General features: G+C 41.1%; 1 protein-coding gene across 1 annotated transcript in view; it reads right to left on the minus strand.

Annotated features, from left to right (window-relative positions):
* Nucleotides 1-441: 441 nt before the first annotated feature.
* The window catches only part of KIAA0586 (KIAA0586 ortholog), a 70,624-nt gene continuing 49,931 nt past the window's right edge, over nucleotides 442-21,134 (minus strand). Inside the window, exon 31 of the mRNA XM_062495760.1 lies at nucleotides 442-795. Coding sequence (XP_062351744.1) covers nucleotides 650-795 — 146 coding nt within the window. The 3' untranslated portion in view covers nucleotides 442-649. The remainder of the gene's footprint in view (nucleotides 796-21,134) is intronic.

Raw genomic sequence — 21,134 nt, forward strand, 5'->3', positions numbered from 1 at the left:
AAAAATATTACATTAAAAGTGTAAAGAAATAATCTTACAATCTCTCATTCACATGCTTCAAGAAAGGAAAAAATCTTTAAGGAAACAAACATGAAATGCTGAGAAATTCCTGTAAGTCTCAAAAAATTAACTCTTCATAATAACAACAGAAACTCTTTTTCACACATAGTTTTGAATACTGGCTTGTCATAGTGGTCTTCTAAGGATGAACAACCCCTGATGATACCTAGAAACACACTTCTCTTGCAGACTTTGGTTCCAAATGCATTTCCCTTTGGGTCAACATTTTGACAGTACTGATGTTATACTGAGTCAAGAGGTTTTCCATAAGTGAGATACAATTTTGCAGTGGATTTTAATACCAACCACCTTTACATTCACCTGTAATATAATAAATATTTAAAAGGCCTTTACTGACTTCAACTCATGACGATTCTGAAAAAAAATGCATTTTATTTGCTTAAAAATAATTGATATATTCACAGACAGAATAATTTTAAATAATAGCAAAATTATAAGAAAAATAGTAGAAAATAAACAGCACTGAAAGATAGTTATTTTGATGGAACAGCCAGACTATCACATTAGACAGACGAATGTACCAGTGACAACATCTTCAGACTGAAACCATCATAAACAGCCCTAAGCTTTAAAATGTGTCTGTCCCTGAAGAATCCAAATCTCCATGTGCACTGCTCAGACTCTGTCTTTCATTATCTGTGCTCATACCAGGCAGTTGCACTGACACCCTTGCTGCAGAAAGATGTGGATTCAGATGAGGGGCAGCATCCTCTTCTAAAAAAAAAAAGAAAAAAAAAAGAAAAAAGGAAAGCAAAAGTCATTATTTGCTGTATGTGACAAATGACTGAACTCTGCTGAAGTCATCTCCATTTTCCATGGAAATACAGGTACACAGACACCCTTGCTGTCCACAGCTCTGAGGCACCTCAGAGGGTGCTGCTTTAGCCATCACAACTCTCCTTACCAGATAACAAAGGGATGAATTTCTATGCACATACAGAATCACAGAATGGTTTGGGTTGGAAGGGACCTCCAAGACCATTTTATTCCACCCCTGCCATGGCAGGGACACCTCCCACTAGACCAGGTTGCTTCAAGCCCCATCTCACCTGGCCTGGAACACTTCCAGGGATCCAGGGGCAGCCACAGCTTCTCTGGGTAACCTGTGCCAGGGGAGCACAGGGAAGAATTTCTTCCTAATCTCCAATTTAACCTTACTCTCTGTTAGTTTCAAGACATTCCCCCTTGTCCTGTCAGTCCATGCTCTTGTATAAAGTCTCTTTCCAGATTTTTTGGATGCCCTTTAGGTACTGGAAGGACTGAGTTTTATATATACACTGGGTTGTGTTTACAGTAAATACAGATATACCACATACATACACACACACACACACACACACACACACATATATCTATCTATCTATAATCTTCAGTAGGCCCAGAATAATTTCAAATACATGTATGTACACTGGTGTTTCTGGTGTTTTCCATAGCATTGGAATGGGATCCATAGAAAAGCCATGGCAAAAGTTAGTGAATTTAGCCAAAGGAAGGAGACCAGATGAATCAATTCATGGAGCGGGGAGAGCAAGTCATGGACCAGGGTAGAGACAAAGAATGAAGGAACTCAGGAGAAATGGCACTGGGAGAATGGCACAACATTCACTCAAGTACAAAAAGAGCATTTTGAGATTTCAGTTGTCCTGGGGACATTTAAGTGCAGCAGCTACAAGCAAAACAAACATATCTGAGTCCATGTACAACAGCAAAGTCTTGGAGCATGTTATTACTCCAATAAACTGCAACAATTCTCCCTTCCTCTGTGATAGACTAGGTAATTAAAACACTGTTTTCCCAATAAAACAAAGAAGTTAGGCTTTCTTTCACCCCAGTTAATTATCTACTATGTCACTAAAGCAGTCATCTGCATTCATCTGACTGGCAGCAAAGCACACTTTGAATGGCTAATTAAAACAAAACCCTACTGCTAAAATAAAATTCCGTTGGTGTTTTTCCTGCTAGAACAGCAGCCAACAGCTGGGAAGTCAAACACGAGTGAGGCCAAAGACAGTAAAGGCAGGACATGGAGTGACCTGTGCCAGCCCAGCCTCTTGCTGTTCAGGAAGGCAGCAAGAGAACAGCAGCATTCCTCAGGGAATCAGCACATCACCTGGAGAGGAAAAGGCTTGGGGAGACCTTAGAGCAGCCTCCCAGTACCTAAGTGGGCTCTAAATGAGCTGGAGAGGGATCTTCCACACGGGTATGGAGTGATGGAACAAGGAGGAGTGGTTTTAAACTAACAAAGAGCAGAGTTCGATGGGATATTGGGAAGAAGGTCTTGGTTAGGAGGGTGGTGAGGACCTGGCAAAGGTTGCCAAGAAAAGCTATGGCTGTCCCATCACTGGAAGTGTTCCAGGCCAGGTGGGATAGGGCTTGGAGCAACCTTGGAGCAACCTGGGATGGTGGAAGGTATCCCTGCCCATAGCAGGGGATGGAATGAGATGAGCTGTATAGTACTTTCCAACCCAAAACATTCTGGGATTTTGGGATTCCAGTCTGTAGACATGTTTGTGTGATACAAAAAGGCTGCTAAGAAGAAAAGCAAAGGGTTTGTTTGTTCAGACATGAAAATGACACAGTTAAGATGTGACTGTGCAATGCCCAAGGAAACCTGGTAAAAAATCACCTTCTACTAAAGCCCCTCTCCAACAATAGATGTAGTCTGATGCTTTCAAAGCTTGACTTTCTTAATAATTTCCACAGTCATGTCACATTCCATGATGTCATTGTTTCAACAGCTGTTTTCAGGTTTGTTAAAAAAAAAAAAAGGGAAAAAAAATGGAAAAAGGAAAAAAAATGAAGGAAAAAAGAAAGTAATATTATCCCAAATCTCTGTCGGAACTTCTCAAGTCTTTGATTCTGGGAGTGCTAAAACAAAGTATCATATTAGTCTGCATTCCTCCTAACACATACTCTAATATCTCCTACAGCTATTCTACAGGCCAATTTTACAATAGTTATAAAACCCTAAAAGACAGAAAAAATAAAAATAATAATTCCATCATTCTTGCTCAACAGAAAATTTACCAGTTCCTGAGCTATCAAAAGATCTTTAACTTAAAAAAAACCCAAAGTCAACACCGCCCTTTTTAAAGGCAGTAATTTGAAGTCTCTGACTTTGCTAAATCCACACAGAAAATACAGAATGTGGATTTTCAGCATTTTTGCTGTGAACATATTTCAGCTAAATGGGAGAGTCTGCTCCACAACTGTAACTACCCAGGACAGAAAGCTGCTAGTCCTGAAACTCTAAATTTGCCCCAAAAATACAACTACCAAGTTACTCTCATATGTGTTTTATAATTATTATCTTTTGCTGAGTGCAACCTCATGCATGCACAGAGCATAAAACACTTTATATACACATACAGGGAGGGGTATGTGAATAAAGACACAAATAGAGGCAGAATGGTTTAAATCCTTGCATAGCCCCTGCTCTGCTCCTTCTTTAATAATGTGATATTCCATTTTATGTCTTCCCCTCATCAGATAGCAGCTCATAACCAATATTAAGATGGTTTCCTCTTTAACACTGAGTTCCTCACCAGCACAGATATGCAACTTGCAATTGGTTAAAATCTTTTGATACACCATAACAATGGAAATGATTTTTTTTTTCCTTTACAAAGCACGAAAGGCCAAGCAGGCAGGTAATCTTCATGGCTTTCCCCACCTTTTTTAGAGGCTCTGGGAGTACTCAATACAATTTTGTAATCATGTAGTTAGGTGTATTTATAGAAGTTTTCCTTGTTAAAATCCAATAAATGGAGCATGTGACCTTAGGTGACCTCCAGTTTTCCAAATTAATTTTCACCATCTAATAGGATAAATTCATATGAACTGTGAAAACTGACACTCTTGGTAAGAGAGTCCTTGGCTGTTAGAAACTCATCAGTGACTGAAAACATCTTGGTGACCCACTGATGGAAAAGGTCACATTTCAGATCAGAAATTTTTCCTGTTCTTGGCACTCTGTAACAAATTCATGTGCAGTACTAATTTTCCAGACCTTTGTTTAACAGAAGCAAAAAAATTAATGGTGTGTCAACCATCCAGTGACCTGTGAAGGCAGTTTTTCTCTAAGAGGTACCATCACACTCAGAATACTCAATATACAAAGGGTGTCATGAATATGTGTCAAAGGAAAAAGGAATTAACCACACCGGAGGGAGGTTTGGTCACTCACACTATATGGCAACACTAAGAACAAAGAAAAACATCTAAAATCTTTCTTTTTTTAATTTTTCTATTTGGCAAAATAAAAAGACTGAACAAGTCTGACTTTTCAGCCAAATGAAAACCATGTGCTTTAACTCCTCTGACTGGGTGTCCATATATTAAATACAACTATTTTAAATCTATCTGGGGATGAAAGAGAGCAACATCTTATAAGTGAAACTGTAATCATGAAAACACAGAATAGTTTGGGTTGGAAGGGACCTTAAAGCCTATCCATTTCCAACCCCTACCATGGGCAGGGACACCTTCCACTACCCCAGGTTGCTCCAAGCCCTGTCCAGCCTGGCCTGGAACTCTTCCAGGGATGCAGGGGCAGCCACAGCTTTTGTGGGCACAGGTGTCCCACCACCCTCACAGTCCAGAATTATTTTCCAATATCTAATCTGAACCTACTCTCTTTCATTTTGAAGCCATTCCCCCTTGTCCTGTCAGTCCATGCTCTTGTAAACCATCTCTCCCCAGCAAGACAATAAATAGAGAAGGGTTTGAAGGATCAGGACCCAGGTTATTTTTCAGTATGAAACCAGAATCATAATTACTGTAATTACCTACATATTGCTTCCTAAAATTTCAAAACAATCCTTCCTGTATTCCTCAACTGAAGCAGCTCCCTTCAAGAGCAAGAATAAACTTCCAAGACTGTAAAAACAACTCCAGTGCAGTGCTCTCATTGCTTTAATAGCAGGGCCTGATAGAAATGGCTTGTTTCTTCTTCTGCCAGATTCCAGCTGCTTTGCTTTGTTTATTCCTGACTTCAAAGTCTCAAACACTGTCCTGTCCCAACAAATAACTTCCTCCAGATGGCATTAGCTCAAGTGCTCTGAGCACGGGATAGCACAGCACCTGCAGATCTACCTCAGCATCTTAAAATCTTCATTGAAGGTGCCTTTCTTTTTTCTGTCATTCCCCTATTTTGCTTTTTCCCTACATAAAAACATTTATATCTGGCATTTAATTACAAAGACCATTAGAAGGGAATCAGAGTTGTCGGAAATTCTTTACATTAATGGCTAAAGCAAAGTAGAAGAACAAATGCCTACAGGCTCCAAGGTGACAGAACCACTGTCAGTAGAAATATTTTATAGAGTTACAGAATGGTTTGGGTTGGAAGGGACCTTCAAGAACATCCAGTTCCTACCCCCTGCTATGGACAGGGACACCTTCCACTATCCCAGGTTTCTCCAAGCTCTGTCCAGCCTATGCTGGAACACTTGCAGGGATGGGGCAGCCACAGCATCTCTGGGCAACCTGTGCCAGGGCCTCACCACCCTCATAGGGAAGAATTTTTTTCTCAGATCTCACCTAACCCTGCTCTCTGACAATTTGAAGCCATTGTCCCTTGTCCAGTCACTCCAAACCCTTGTCAAAAGTCCCTCTCCAGCTCTCTTGGAGCTCCTTTAGACACTGGCAGGACCTCTAAGGTCTCTCTGGAGTCTTCTCCAGGCAGAACATCCCCAGCTCTCAGCCTGTCAGTCTCTCTAATCTGCATTTCAATTCTCCTCTCTGATCTGTTCCTCTCTTTTCTCCTCTCTCAGCCTCTCCTCTCTGCTTCTTTACCTGTAAGCAAACCTGTGAGGTACACATTTGTACCAATATGTGTCTTGTCCACACCTCCATGGGTTTGTGTGGTACCACACTGGAATTCACTCACTTTCATACGTGGTTGTACAGGTGAGTTACCAAGCAGGGCAACCCAAGAAGCAGCATTTTTGACAAAATCAAAATTATTCCAGGCTTGCTGGGCTAACACGTACTGATAAGAAACATCCATATTTTGATGTAAGTAATTCTGAAGCTGCAGTGAAAAGAGAAATTACACTGCAATTTTAGTCCTGATACTAAATATAACGATATTAGCATTTCCAGTTCAGTCACATTTAGCTGTATTGTGCATACTGACTATTTAATGTATCTGGAATTCAATGGCTTATAAAGTTGAAAGTGGATGGAACTAAAAGAACACAATATTTTTCAGGAATAAGCAGGACCATAACAGGTTCTCAAATAATCAGAATTTTTGGGCAAATTATTCTCCATTTATTAGAAATGAGAGTTTGTCCTCCAGAGCTTTTTCTTGTTCTTGTCACCTTGAATCCATGGGCTTGTTTAGGTTATTATGGAGAAGCTGGCCTTTCTCAGCTCTGCCAGAAATGTGCTCTCTTGTCGTGTGAATGCTTTGCCAAACATTTACCTGGCTGCAGGTGAGAGCTCTGCCTTCCATTGGGACAGAACAGAAAACAAGATGTCCTGCAAATGCCTGCAGTTCTCTTTTTTAACTCCAACCCAGACTGCCCCAACTTAGCTGTTCCATGACAAACAGAAAAGATTTCAAGGCAAAACAAGGCCAATTTCTAGGGCTGAATTACATGAAAGGGGTACATTTACAATTAAAACACTTGAGCTGCTCTACAGAAATGGACAGACATCTGGAGGACTTGAGCCAAAAATGTCTGGATTTAAAAGCACGAGTCTATGCTGGAGCTGAAAAAACACAGTTTCATTCTCAAAGGCTGCAGCCAGCTCATAAACTTCTATAAGTGGGCCACAGACACCCGTGGAGACAGAAAACTATATAGTATGAGTTCAGTTCAAGTTCTGACCTAAACTTGGCAAATTCCACCTTCCCCTTGGTGTCATGTACTTAGAAAAACCCTGCACACAAGCACACAGAAAATAAACACGTGTATACACACACTGTGCTTTTGCTGTTTGTTTGTGTAACCCCCAATGTATAGCCCAGCTATAAATATTTCCAGAAAGAAAATAAATGCAGATCCCCAGCCAGTAAAGGAGGGTGGGGCCAGGCTCAGCAGCTAACAAATATTTCAAAGCAGAATATTTGAAAATGGTTTTTTCCTCCTCTCAAGTCGGGAGTTCAAGGTTCAGTGGTTTTCCAAAACACTCTATATTCCCACCAATAGCAACACTAAACAGAACAAAAACTAGAAATACGTTAAATAAACTAGAACCAGATTTTTCAAAATCCTAACACAGAGACCGGTAGGGAAGGGCAGACAGAAAGCAGCTCCAAAAACATCTAGAAATGAGATTGCAGAGTTCACTAAATAAATATTTCCTTTTGGTGCCTAAAATCTACTCTGCTCCTTTAGATCTGGCATCTTTTACTCTGTAGAACCTCTCACTGCTTAATAAATTTGTTCCCTGGCCACTTCTCTTGCTGCTGTTTCCCACAAAATCCCTTCCAAAACACATGTAATGATCTTTCTAAATAACTACAATAATTATTAATACTAAGCAGATATATTAAAAGTCAATTTGATTTTTTCATACAAATGACTGTGATTTTTGGATGTGCAATTGACTCAGAACAAGTAGTTTAATGTTTAAGCACTGCTCTCTCTAGGCTGCAACCATTTTCCTGAGGAAAACTCAGATGAGACTCTGTGACAAATATGGAAGCTGCAGCTTTTATTTCAAAATAAAAAAAGGAGAAGGAGTTGGTTCCTTGCTGGTCCAGAGTCTTTGAAAAACCACCAGGAAAACAGGTATCTTGTACAAGGGCCAGAGGGAGGAGTAATCCCTAAATCCACAAGAGATAACCTATGTAAACAGCTGGTGGAATCAGGAGAATCTGACAAGTGATAATTAAAAATCTGCAGATCTAATGGTGTAATTAATATTTTACTTATTCAGTAAACCTAAAGATCACCTACTTTTCTAACTTTATGCAAAATCTAACCAGCCAGTGGACAGGAAGGTAATTTTAAAAGCATATTTCTATAATATATTTGGCTATGTTATTCACACCTTCATGTTTGGGGCCCCAAAAGACATTTTAATGCCTGTATGTGAAACAAAATAAAGAAGCCAAAAAACAGGAACTTGAATGATCCATCATGGGAATTCAGACTTAATTCTAAGACAAAGTTCTGCTGAACTCCCTTAGGATGCAGAGTCAGTGCAAAGCCAGCAGCAGGACTGGCTCCACTGAGACCTCATATCTTAATGATATTAATGGCAGCAATACTGCCTCCAGCTTATCTGCATCATTCCACAGTGCCAGACATAACAGCATTCACAGCCTTCTTGAGGAGTGGTAAGGCAAAGACATAAAAATCAAAGCATCTTTTTAATACTTAGAAGTTACATGGCCTCCTTTTGTTGAAAAAGAATTTAAAAATATTTTTACATGAATAATTAAAATTGAGCGACCAAAGTCAAGTGATGTTTCACAATCAATTAAGATCTGAAAATTAACATCTTCCTAGCCAGCTAAAATACAGGTGGGATGTCCCTGGGAGGCTGTGGATGCTCCATTTTTTGAAGTGTCCAAGGCCAGGCTGGATCTTGGAGCTACGTGGGGTAGTGGAAGGTCTCTGCCCATGGCAGAGATGGGGGATGGAACTGGAGAATTCCAAGCCGTCCAGCCCTGCCAGCTCCCCAGATAACAAATATATATATATATATATATATATATATATATAAAAGTCCTTAGGAATCTCAGAGGACAAGTTTTAGTGAATCCCTGTAGGAAGTCACAAGCTATTTTCTACCACCAAAAAGTTCAGTGAGAGACCTGCATGAGCTCTCCCTCAAACAGACAAGAAGATTTCCTGGGCAAGGAGGTTTTATCCCCTCCAGCCACAGCTGCAGGATGCACTCAGATTTGAGTGAAAGTTAGGGAATGGGTATCAGAAGGAAAAGAGAAAACTTTTTTATCTGCAGCAGTGCTACAGATAGAATTTTCCTACTGCAAGTCACTTCCTCACATATAATGGAGTCACTAAATGCATTCTTATAATAAAAAATGAAATAAGGCATAATCCGCACAAAGAAAACTTCAAATAGCAAGTGTTTTTCTGGATGACCACAAGCAAAATAGCTTTATTTCTCTACTCCAAATACTTAAATATTCACACGATCCTGTGCATTTGTTTTGATGATTTTCACTAACAAAGGCATGGGATTCCCCACATGGAAACAGTTTGCCAAGACTCCCTTTACTGTACTAGCATTACCATGATCTGGCATATTAAAATGCTTCTACCTACGGCACAATTACCCCAAATTTTTGTAATTACATCTTTTCAAAAGAAAATGATGAACATTTTCCCCAGGAACAAAACAAAACAAGACAGAACAAAAACCAACCCTATACAGTTAGCATTTTCCAATGGTCAGTCTAATAAATTCCAGAACATCTCCATGTGCATTTCTAGTACATGAACAAACAAACTTATATAAAATACATTTTTTCCAGCCTTTTCTTTAGCAGCAGAGGGTGGCCACTGCAGGTCTTACCATTTGTGGATATCAATGACCTTTGGAAAACGTATAGGAATAAGCATTTCTAGGAAGCTTAGAGAGGCAAATAACTTTTCTGTTAGCTCAGAAAGAGGATTAAGTAGGTACATGCTCAAAACAAGAAAAACATTAAATGTCTTTACTGGAAGATCTGGGAGCTCGCTGTTATAGAAGCATAAAATCACTTAGAAAACATTTCTAATATCATCAATCCAACCATTAACCCACCACCACCATGCTCACCCCTAAACCATGTTCCCAAGTACCACATCCAACACATTTTTGGAGCATTTTCAGGGATGGTGATTCCAACACTCCCCTGGGCAGCCTGTTCCAATGTCGGACTACCCTTTCAGTGCAAAATTTTTCATAATATCCAATACAAACCTCCCTTAGTGCAACTTGAGACCATTTCCTCTGGTCCTGTCTGTGTCCAGACCCTATTTTGACCTGCTCTTGAAATGAGTACTCAGTGTGATGACAAGTAACTCTGCCTTCACAAACTAACGCCTAGGACCAGGAACTTGGAAAGGTCTGGAAGTAAATATATTATTTTATCTTGTGCTATTTTAAAGTTTGTTAAATCTAAAATGATTAAACTTTGTGCAATAGAGATAAGCATTCCTCCTTGTAAAAAAAGAATAAAAATAAAAGAATACAAAAACCTTGGCCTGTTACATGGGAAAGAGTAAAACCAAAATTCCTTTGTAATACTTGAGTGAATCTGAGCTCTAGACCAGTAGAATAAATGAGCTGGAGAAATGCACTGCTCTACATTTATGTTGCATATTAAGCACAGAGCACCATCTTCTCAACTCTCTCTTAGACACACCAGTGATTTTAATATCACACCCACTCCATCTCTGCTAAGTGGTATAAAGCACAGGGAGCACTGCAGGCAGCTCCCAGCAGCACCGTGCCTCTTGAAGGATCCTCTGCCAATGAACAGCTCCCCAGCAGCACCAGAGAATCCAACAGCTCTTGTCAGGAGCTGCCCTGCACAACCCTTAGAGCTGGTGTCAAGCAGGGCCTTGAACAGACCCTTTTCCTTCAGTTTCTCATTTGGTAGGATGCTCTTTGCCTCTGAAGCTGCAGCCACATGCACACAAATTGAAATTTGGGATGCTGGCTGCATCGATTTCCTTCAGGAAACTCTGCAGCTCTTTGACTCTTCCCAGCTCAAGCTTCCAATGCCAAATCTGGTGAACACCCAGATGATTCCCAGCTCCCCTCAGTGCTTTGAGCCACGAGCAGGATTAACAGAGTTGTTGGCACCTGAGGGAAAATCATTTATCAGTTCTCTGGGTTTAAATATCCCTGGCCAAAATACAGGGAGATCTGCACAGCAGAGGAGCACATATGGAAATCCAGTCTGCATGTGTGGGAGCAGAGTGTGGGCTCTGCCTGACGATGGACAAGACAGGGAATTATCCAACCATTCAGGCTGGAAAACTCCTCTAAGGTGAAGGGCACAGACACCTGGCTCTGTGCATCATTACAGAGCACACACCTGAATTCAGGAGCTGTTCATAGGAACAGCAATTACACAAAGCTCCTCAGGAAAGCAGCTTCTGCAAACCCTCCACACACCTGAACTGACAATGACACAGATTCAATTATTTAGCACAATCCTGATGTGACATGATGACACCCAGTGTGTGCCAGCAGGAAAAGCACAATGGCAAAGGAAGTCTTATCTCGTGTGCTTCATGCAATTTTATGGTTCCCCAGTATGTTACCTGAAGCAAATTAATTCACATTTTACCCACAAAACACTCCCAGGTTCAGGAACACTTTCTCTGCAAGTATCAGATAAGGCAATATCTGTTTTCTGGCAGTTGCTTGCACATCCTACAATAAAACCAGCATTTTAAGAAATATTATCCATTATTTTCTTTCTTTCTGCCTCTTAAATATCAGGGAAGAACTGAGTCTGGAATATACTTAAAATTCAGTACATCTCCAAGTTGGGGAATATGTTTTCCCTCATCATTACTCTGTCACTGTGCATTATGCTGCCTACACAAGAGCAGGAGAGAACAAATGCTTAAAGATCATCTTTCTTTATACACAACATTTAAGTGTCACTGTTATTTGATGCAATATTGGTTTGTTTTTTTTTAAATCTTGGAGGCAGAGAAGACATGTGTTGCAAAATCTCTTGCAACAAGACTGTCTCCTACATTGTTGGAGAAGCCTGGAAAAGGTCTGGATCATGCCTGAGGCCTCTCTTACTAATTCTGCAATGCAAACTGCAGTGCAGTTTTAACTCCACTGTTACAGAGTTCTCCAAACATTCCCTATTCCTGCAGATAAGAAATAAACAGGTTAATGCAGACTCATTGTGCATGGCTCTGTATTTTTAGAGAGCTACTTGGAAAGGGAGTAGTGGAGTATCCAAGGTGTAGCTTTATTCACATAACCTACATTTACCACACACAGTTTCCTGGAAATCTATTCTAAATCTGATAAGAAAAATCCTCATTAAGAATAATTTGCTTGTTTAATTTTCAGTTATTGAGCTTTAATGTACCATAAAAGTAGTAACAACCATGCCTTAACTAAATACTGCTTGTCCTGTATTCATTAATTTTTAGAAGAACACAAAGCTGCCTGTAGATACAGGAAGCTGCTGGAAAATAAAAAGGAACTGATCGCATAAACTCCAATGAGAGAATTTTTTTTTTCCTGTGGAACACAGAGTTCAACAAAAATGAATTCTGTTCACTGTACACACGACACCAGTGGGAATAAGAGCCAGTTCAAGTTCTAAGTTACCATTACTTGGGTAATGGCTTCAAGCTGCAAGGCACAGCTGTATGGACCCAGCCAGACAGGCTATCACAGCAATGCTTTGATAGCATGGGGCCCTTAAGTGTCAGGATATAGAAAAGGCAGCAGTTGTTGGCTGTGAAAACAGTCTGATACAAACCAGATGGGGACTCACTTCATGGGCAACACAAAGGAAAACAATTGGCTCATTCAACAAAGTCAGGCCACTGCCCCAGAGAATTAACAGAAGACAATAACAGTCAACCAGAGTTGATGCAAACAAGGAACAGCCATGTGGTTACGGTTTAAGGAATTGTTTCTCCTCAGACTAAACATAAAGTTTTGATTTCTAATTCTCATATTCATTAATTTCAGTCTCGTTTACAAGCCCCTTCTTCCTCCAAAGTCTTCCGTGTAATTCATTTATGTAGCACCAGCCTTCACACACCTACTTAAACAAGGAAAAAAATCTATGACAAAGGCAGCTGTATTAATCTAATGTTTCCTGAGGAATGCCAAGACCACAGACAACTTTCCGAACCGTGGCAGAACAACATTACAGATACATAGAGCATTATTAGATATATTTACATGCATATGGCAATATATTTACTGATTCTTTTTGATTTGAAATGCATAAAGCCCAATAGGTCACATGCTGGGTTGCCAGAGTACAGACGTCCTCCAGTTTTGTGAAGAGTTCTTCTGGTTTCTTACTTTGTTTTCTCGTTAAGCAAACTTCAGATTAATTATGTTGCCACATAAGAGTTTTGTCAGGCTACGGTTGAAAAAATCTATTAAAATAGCTATTACCAAACCTTTTTTGAAGCAATCAAAAATTTAAACACTCCCTATTTCAGCCATAACTCCAAAAATCCCCAGCCCACTCATTTTTAGAAGCTTGTAGAAGATTATGGTCGAAAATCTTAATTGCTCTTGCTGTTTTATTACAGGAAATATGAAAGTGACATGTGCAAAGGTATTTTGATTACAAATTACTTACAGAGATTGCACAATAACTCAGACCTCTAAGGGCCTTCTGCAATTTCACTCTCAGACTGAAAACATCTGAACTTTCTTTTCATATACTTCAGACTATTCCCTCTGGCAGGCCCTGCACTGTGCAGCTCCACATGGGTGTGAGAGCACTTGGATGGCACTGCTCTGAGAGCCACACCTGGAAATCCAAGCAAGCACACCTGGACATGGAGATGTCCTGGATATCTTGTGAAATCAGTGTCTTAGCTCCTGTTAGCTTTAGCACACCTCTACACATCATGAAATCACAGAATGCTTTGGGGTAGAAGGCGCCTAAAAAACCATCTTGTTCCAACCTCCTGCCATTGGCAGGGACACTTTCTACTATCCCAGGCTGCTCCAAGCCCCATCCAACCTGGCCTGGAACACTTCCCGGGATGGGGCATCCTCAGCATCCTCAGAAAGAAGATTTTTTTCCGAGTATCTAATCTAAACCCACTCTGAATGTAGGGTTCTCATTTAACAGGCTGACTCTGGAATGACAGAGGGAGATTGTCCTTTAAGAAAGTGGAAAAAAAAACCCCTCTCCAAATTAATGAATTAGAGAGTCAGGCCCTAATCATCCTCTTAAGTGGTTCTACCCTTCAGCTGCTGTGGTTCTCCAATTTTTGAGCACGGCTTCACTTCAAAAAAAGGCAAGAATGCAACCTTGGCTGCATTCAAACCAAACCATTACATACTGTAGGTAGAAAAACCAGGTTTTTCTTCAGTGTCCTGCCATAAGTACAGAGCCAACAAAGCCATTGTGGGCTGTGCTCCCTCTGAGCTAAAACATCTCCTCGGCAGAACCACAGGGCCCATTTCCAAAAGTGCTGCCAAATTCCTGAAACCTCCACTGCAGGGCTGGGCTGTCACATCATAGCAAGAGAAGACTTTGCCTGTAGTGCTGCTATTATTCATTTTCACATCATATATATGGAGGTCAGACCACATTTTCTACGTGCAGCTGAAATTTTGGGTTGAGTCTCTCTGTTAGGTCGTTACCAGAAAATGATGAACCTTAGGAACAGAACAGCCTTTATTTACCAAGCCTTAAAACCTCAGAGATACTGGCACTTGTAGTCCTGCATTAAAAGCAGATGAGAGAGGAGCAGAAACCTCTTTAAACCCCAGGTCTGCCTGCACAGGCAAACCCCAATTGCTGTTATAGAAAGGGTTTTTGGACATGGTGTGTCAGAGAACATAAAGGCAAGCTGGAGCAGGGGGAGGCATGGCTGCCCAGGCTCCCTCAAAGTGAGGATTCTGGCAGGAAACTGCTCCCCCCCTTTCTCTTCTCTTTTTTTCCCTCCTTTTTAATCAGGAAGGAAGCTTCATCTTCAGAAACAAGAATTCCCTGTGTAATCTCCCTGCCTGGCTGTCTCTAGGAGCGGGTCCAATTACTGAAATAAGCAACATGCTCTTCTGAGAAGTCAATGTTGTATTTACACTGGAAGTCAAACTAGTAAATATTTCCCATTTATAACTCTGATTTATGTAACGGGGTACGATGGCAGCCGTTAAGTAAATTAAACAATTTTCTCAAGATCTGAAATTATAGTTTCAGGATAATAAAAACGCACTAAAAAAAGAAGTCAGAAATTGAGCAATTTGCAACAAATTCCTTGGTTTTTACTTCTCCTGAAGATACAATGGCCTGACAAGGACAGACACTGCAGCTGTTTTACAGCTTTAAACAAACACAGCTCTGCCTAACTTGCAATATGCACAGTGCCTAAAACAAGGTCATGATATGCAACCCTGAGGTTACCTTACTGAAACAACCTGAATTAGGATGGAGACCAGCAGATCAGCCTATTAAGTCTAAGCCACCTTGATTGGCTAATTTTGAGCCAAAATATAAACATAATTATACCAGACCTAGAGAAGGTGAGATACCTTTTCATTGTTCACATGTGGTTGATGATTTATTAATTTTGTATTAAAAATACATGCCTATATGACATTTAAAAAAAGAGTTAACTGGAAGGCAAAGTCATGCTGTACACAAAGAGAAACAGTTGCTTCCCTGTAGCCAAAGCACTGGGGGAAAAAAATGCATTTCACAGACCTGCTCCTTATTTTGTGTCACACTCAACAACTTTCACTCAGGTTGTTTAGAACTGTGCTTAAAACCAGCTCTTCCTTCTTTAAAAGCAAAACATAAGTTTTAGATTAGAGCAGAATGACAGGACATACAAAGGTTCTGAATCTAAATTAAGTTTTTCTAGGTGTAGGGGTTTTTTTTCTCTCCTGAATGATAGCACTCATGATAAAAACCAGAGCACAGTAGTCCACAGACGAAATCTAACCCATCTCCATCATTTACTACTGTTTCTTGCAAAGGCAGTCACCAAAAGCACATTTACAAGTGGTATTTCAGAGATGAGGATTTGTTGTACTTCACTTACAGAACCAGTTGCAGGGAAGATGAAGAGGATTTTACTGCAGCTTTATGTTAGGAAATGTTATTCCACAGAGTTACAAAACACAGCCCCATGTGCAGCCTCAGCACTGAGCAACAGGTCATGCATGACAACTTTAATCTTCACTCACCAGTCCTTACCCTATTTTTTAATAAGAATGCTGCTTTGGCAGCCTGCATTTCTCAAAATCAGCATGCTATCAAAGAGGAGCATTACCAGTATTTACACAGTGTTCTTCATTTGGAAGACATCCTAGATAACGTTTACTCCATGCTGCTGCCTTACTTGATAATTTCATGAGCTCCTATTCTTATGAAATTAATCCTGTGGGCTTGGGAACCCTATACTTATATTTAATTACAAGCAGCCTCTGTATCACTGTATTGAGAACGTGGAGCTGGACAAACTTGGCTTCTCTTTGGTGCATAAAGTCCAAGGTCTGTTTACTCCTGAAGCAAGTAGAAAAACAAGAAACAAAGTGCCTGGTAACAACACTGGTCACCAGCATGAAAACTGCCTGTAAGTCAAGCCCTTTCACAATCTAAGAAGCAGTAGAAGTTTAAAAACACAATTTGATTGTGGACATGAATTGCCTAAATATCCATCTTTACTGGCCACTTTGGTTCTCATAACTTTACAGCTGTGCCTCTCCCAGCAGTGCCAAAAATTTAAAAAGCATTAAAAAAGACAAAGAAAAAATATTATTGTCTGAGAATGACAGCTTCTGTGAATCCCCATTCTGCTTTGTAAAAGAGGTCTGGGGGCAGACAGTCAGAATTTGTGAGTTATTCATCACTCACCTCAAACACACTCATGTCCCAGGGATTTCTCTCCTACCCAGCCACCCCCCACACTAACATCTGGTTCCTTCCAGCTTTTATGTAGTGCATAAAAAAGCTGAATTGAGAGCAATTTAAGAACAGGTAAAGCTGAAGGGAGTCCAGCTGCCTCTGCCCAGGGCTCAGCAAACCCAGCACAGTGGGGAGAGCAGAAGCTGCTCCTTCTGTTGAGCTGCTCTCAGACTTGCACGAGCCACTGAATTTATAAAAGGCAACATCTGCCTTCCCCTACCAACCAGAAAAATGTAACAAACTCAGCACATGCTGAACACATAAAGCCTGCATTTCTCCTATCACAGTGCTATATATGTTTCTCCAAGTTGAAATGTGTGTTTGTAATACTCCTTGTCTTCACCTGTCACCAAACAGTATCCAGGCAATGTGTTGCCAGCACCCAAAAGCATCAAGACTTCCTGCTCTGATACTGTTGCCTTTTTTATTAAAAAAAAAAAACTAAAAAGGAAAAAAGGGAGATAAGAGACCTACTTAAATGACTGTTAACCCAACTAAGGATGGTCATCCTAGGAGATCCTGTGGTGCATGTGCCAACTGAACTAACCCAGCCAGCAGCAGGTCTGCCTGAGACCTGGAATGGTTCCTGGCTCAGCTTAGCTGGCATGGATACATCAGGCTGTACACAGAGAGTGACTGAGAAGTGCAGATGTATCTTACTCAGAAAAGTGCTCTTGTAGGGTGTAACCTATGTGAGAAGCTGCAGCATAGTTCTGGATGTAGTAACTCCAACCAAATGCCCTGCTGGTTAGGAAATGCTGTTTCTCTGAATCATGGAATCACAAAATGGTTCGGGTTGGAAGGGACCTTTAAAGCCCATCCAGCTTCACCCTCTACCATAGGCAGGAGCTCCTTCCACTATTCCAGGTTGCTCAAAGCCTCATCCAACCTGGCTTGGGACACTGCCAGGGATGGGCAACCACAGCTTCTCTGGGCAACGTGTGCCAGGGTCTCCCCACTCTCACAGTAAAAAATTTTTTCTTCACATCTCATCTAAACCTGACTCTTTTCAATTTTAAACCATTGCCCCCTCGTCCTGTCACTCTGTACCTGAATAAAAAATTCCATCTCTCTCCTTTTTATGACCCCTTTAAGGTACTGGAGGCCACAGTGAGGTGTCCCTGGAGTCTTCTCTTCTCCAGGCTGAATAATCCCAGCTCTCCCAGCCTGTATCCACAGCAGAGGTGCTCCAGCCCTCTGGTCTCTTATTGCAGTGACACACTGAGGCACATCCTTTAGAACAACTGGGAATCCCAATTTACATTCTTTTACCATCACTGCTAACAAATAGGCATGTGAATTAAACTAGTACAAGACCACAAAAAAATTGAACGCCTCTTCACAATGTTATGACAGCAGATGATGTGCAAAGGGACTTGACTCAATTTCATGTCTGCAAATGAGCAACAGGTTCAGGAGAGACTGTTCTGATCCTTTTCCACAACCCACCACAACGCACAGGCCACAGAACAGCTAGGCATGCTTACTTTCTGGTTGCACATCAGTCCTTTCTTGTTAAACCATGGGCTCAGAGCTGTGGAACCACTAATTTGTGAGAAACTTCTCCCTCCAGAGAAGAACTAACTGGAAACAGCCCTGGGGCTGATGTAAGCATTAAGTACATGGGGAGTCTCTGTCCTTAGGTGGCTTGCCCAAGCCCATTAATTTTTTGTGTGTGTCCCCCATTTATATAAGCAATGTTTGCATGAAAGGGGAAAACAGGTCAGCTTAGTCAGCTTGCCACCATCTGCTTTTATTCAGAGTTGCTCAAGATCAGTGCCAGTGGGATCAGCGCCCATTAAAGGGGTTTATTGTGTGTGTTTATTTTTTGCTCTTTACAATGAAGGGAACAGCAATTACTGTAAGTTTGTAAAAGTGCATACAAATCATAATCCTTGACACAAAGCTGCTTCAGTCAGATCCCAGCATGTTTACGAATCCTAGACAGGCTGTGAGAAAGGCTGTCCTGGCACAACAACTTCCACAGACTGGGGAGGAGTGTGGTAGTGTCCAGGAGATCAGAGACTTGTATTTAATAGTTGTTATCAAGACCATCCTGTTTGCACTCCACAGCAACTCCAGCTGATTCACCACCACATGAGAATCTCTGACAAAAGAAAAAGCCTCACATTGGAGCTTGACCCCCAGACAGGCTGACAATAGATGGATTTATACAACTAAAACTGGAACCGGTGAGAGATCAAAGGTAGGCTGCCAACGTGGAAATAGCAGTCTAGAGCTCTCACCCAGTACATTCCAACTCCTAAGAGTGGATATGCAGCAGCAAGAGGCACCCTTCTTTAAGGAGAATTTTGCCTAGGATGTGCCTGGCAGCTAGAGACATAAGCTACCAAAACCCCTGAAATGAAACAAAATATCAAACCCCCCCCCCCCAAAATTAAACAATTATAAAAAAAAACCCTAACTGGCAAAAACACAGAGAATTCTAGTAGTAGAACTGCACTGCTTCAGTTCCAGGTCGTCACAAGTGTTTGAAAAGTAAATGCAATTCTGAATAATTTAATAAAAAATAAATTCCAATTAATTTGGATGTAAAATCCTTCTACATTTTTATGATATACTTCAGAACAGAAGATCCTCTGAACCTTTTGGTGTCTGGATGATGTGATGTAGGCAGCTCAGCAGGCACCCAGACCAGACACCACAGGATATTTTGAAGTAAAAAAGGTATAAAGTGATAGGAAAAGAGGGAATGGCCTTAAGCTGATGGAGGGTACTTTAAGGTTAGATATGAGGATGAAACTCTTTTATTATATGGATGGGGAGACCCTGGCACAGGGTGCCCAGAGAAGCTGTGGCTGTCCCATCCCTGGCAGTGCTCAAGGCCAGGCTGGACAGGGCTCTGAACAACCTGGGATAGTGGAAGGTGTCCCTGCCCATGGCAGGGGGTGGGAACTGGATGAGCTTCAAGGTCCCTTCCAACCCAGACCTGTCTGTGACTCCGTGATTCGATGAAAAAGGACAAACTCCAAATGTGCACTGGGTGTTTTGTGAAGCAGTGCCACAGGTTTTCAGCTCATCAGCATGAAAAGGGGACTAGTCCTTCTCAATATTTCCAGTTACAGATCCCATATATGACTGAAATACCAGGCTTAATTTTGGCATTGCCCTGAAGTTTAATCTGTGATCTGTAAAACACAGTTAGAGGGATGCCACAGGTCAGTGGATTAGATGACCTGAAATCCTTTAAAATCTAGGCTTAAAGATGAGATTTTGGAATATTTACTTTTGAGCCCCAGAAAATCTGAATAAAGACAAGCAAAAAATCTAAATATTTGTCTCCAAAGGAGACTTTCAATAGTGATCATGTCACTTTGCAGAAATTTTTCTTTCCCTTTCTGCACAAAAAACACATCTAGTGCTGGAATTTCACTGAAAGTCCCTGCTGCTGTATTCAGACCAGAGGAGGGGCTTGGTACAGGAACACACCCTGAAATTCAGCAAAATAAATGCATTTAAACACAAAGATCTTCTCAAGAAGGAGGCCTTATTCTTTTTACCATACGAAAAGTGCAAAATGGTTCTCTCCAGAGATGACCCAAACACACACCCCAGGATTCTCCTGAGGGCTGGAGGAGGGAGGTGTGAGGATGCACAAAGCCGTGCAGATTTCATGATGGGTGTAAAGCACCATCAGCACAGGCACCAAGGGAAGGATAAAAAGGGAAAAGTTCTGCAAAGCCCTCAGCACAAGGTCACAGCAATGTCACTGCAGCAGAGAGAGCTGTGACACTTAAGGAGGGCTGCAGGAAGAGAAGAACAAACTCTCAGCTTCTTAGAAGTTGAAGGAAATGGCCAAGTGATGTGTAGGGCAAGCACTGGGCAATACATGGTGTGGAACTGGCCTCCAGAGGAGAATCCCTTCTCCCTGAGCACAGCACTCAGCAGGAAACCCTCAGACTGCAGGGCAGAAAACTGCTTGGTACAGTTTTCTAAAAGCATAAATTCTGTTGTCTGGTTTGTTGTTGGTTTTTTTTTTTTTTTAATTTCTCCATCTGACCACTTTTCTTTCAAAAAATCAAATTCAAGGAATTTGGTTCTACGAATCAAAAACAAAAACCAAAACATAGTTGTGCTTCACATGCTTGTAGTGACTGTTCTTCACACCTTTAGGACAAGTAAGCGAGGGGAAAAAAATAGCAGGTTGTATGAGACCAGAGGACCATTTCCCAGGGACAAACCTTTTGGGAATGGCTACAAAGATGTGCACAGTCCCATGAAACCCACAGCAATTCCTGCTGTTTGGTTCCTCATGACTCAAACCTGAAGCAGCAGAACACACCCACAGCAGGACATAATCATCCACAGTGATAAATTCACACAAGACTTTGCCTTAAGCTATGAAAAATCCAACTTCTGGGTTTAACATTTTGTCTGAAAAACAACTGAAGTAACTCGATGGGAAAAGAAGCAGCCGCAGTTATGACACTTGTTAATAGATAAATAATATTTACAAAAGCCAAGA

This window comes from Cinclus cinclus, chromosome 6, assembly GCF_963662255.1.
Source record: "Cinclus cinclus chromosome 6, bCinCin1.1, whole genome shotgun sequence".
Taxonomy (NCBI): domain Eukaryota; kingdom Metazoa; phylum Chordata; class Aves; order Passeriformes; family Cinclidae; genus Cinclus; species Cinclus cinclus.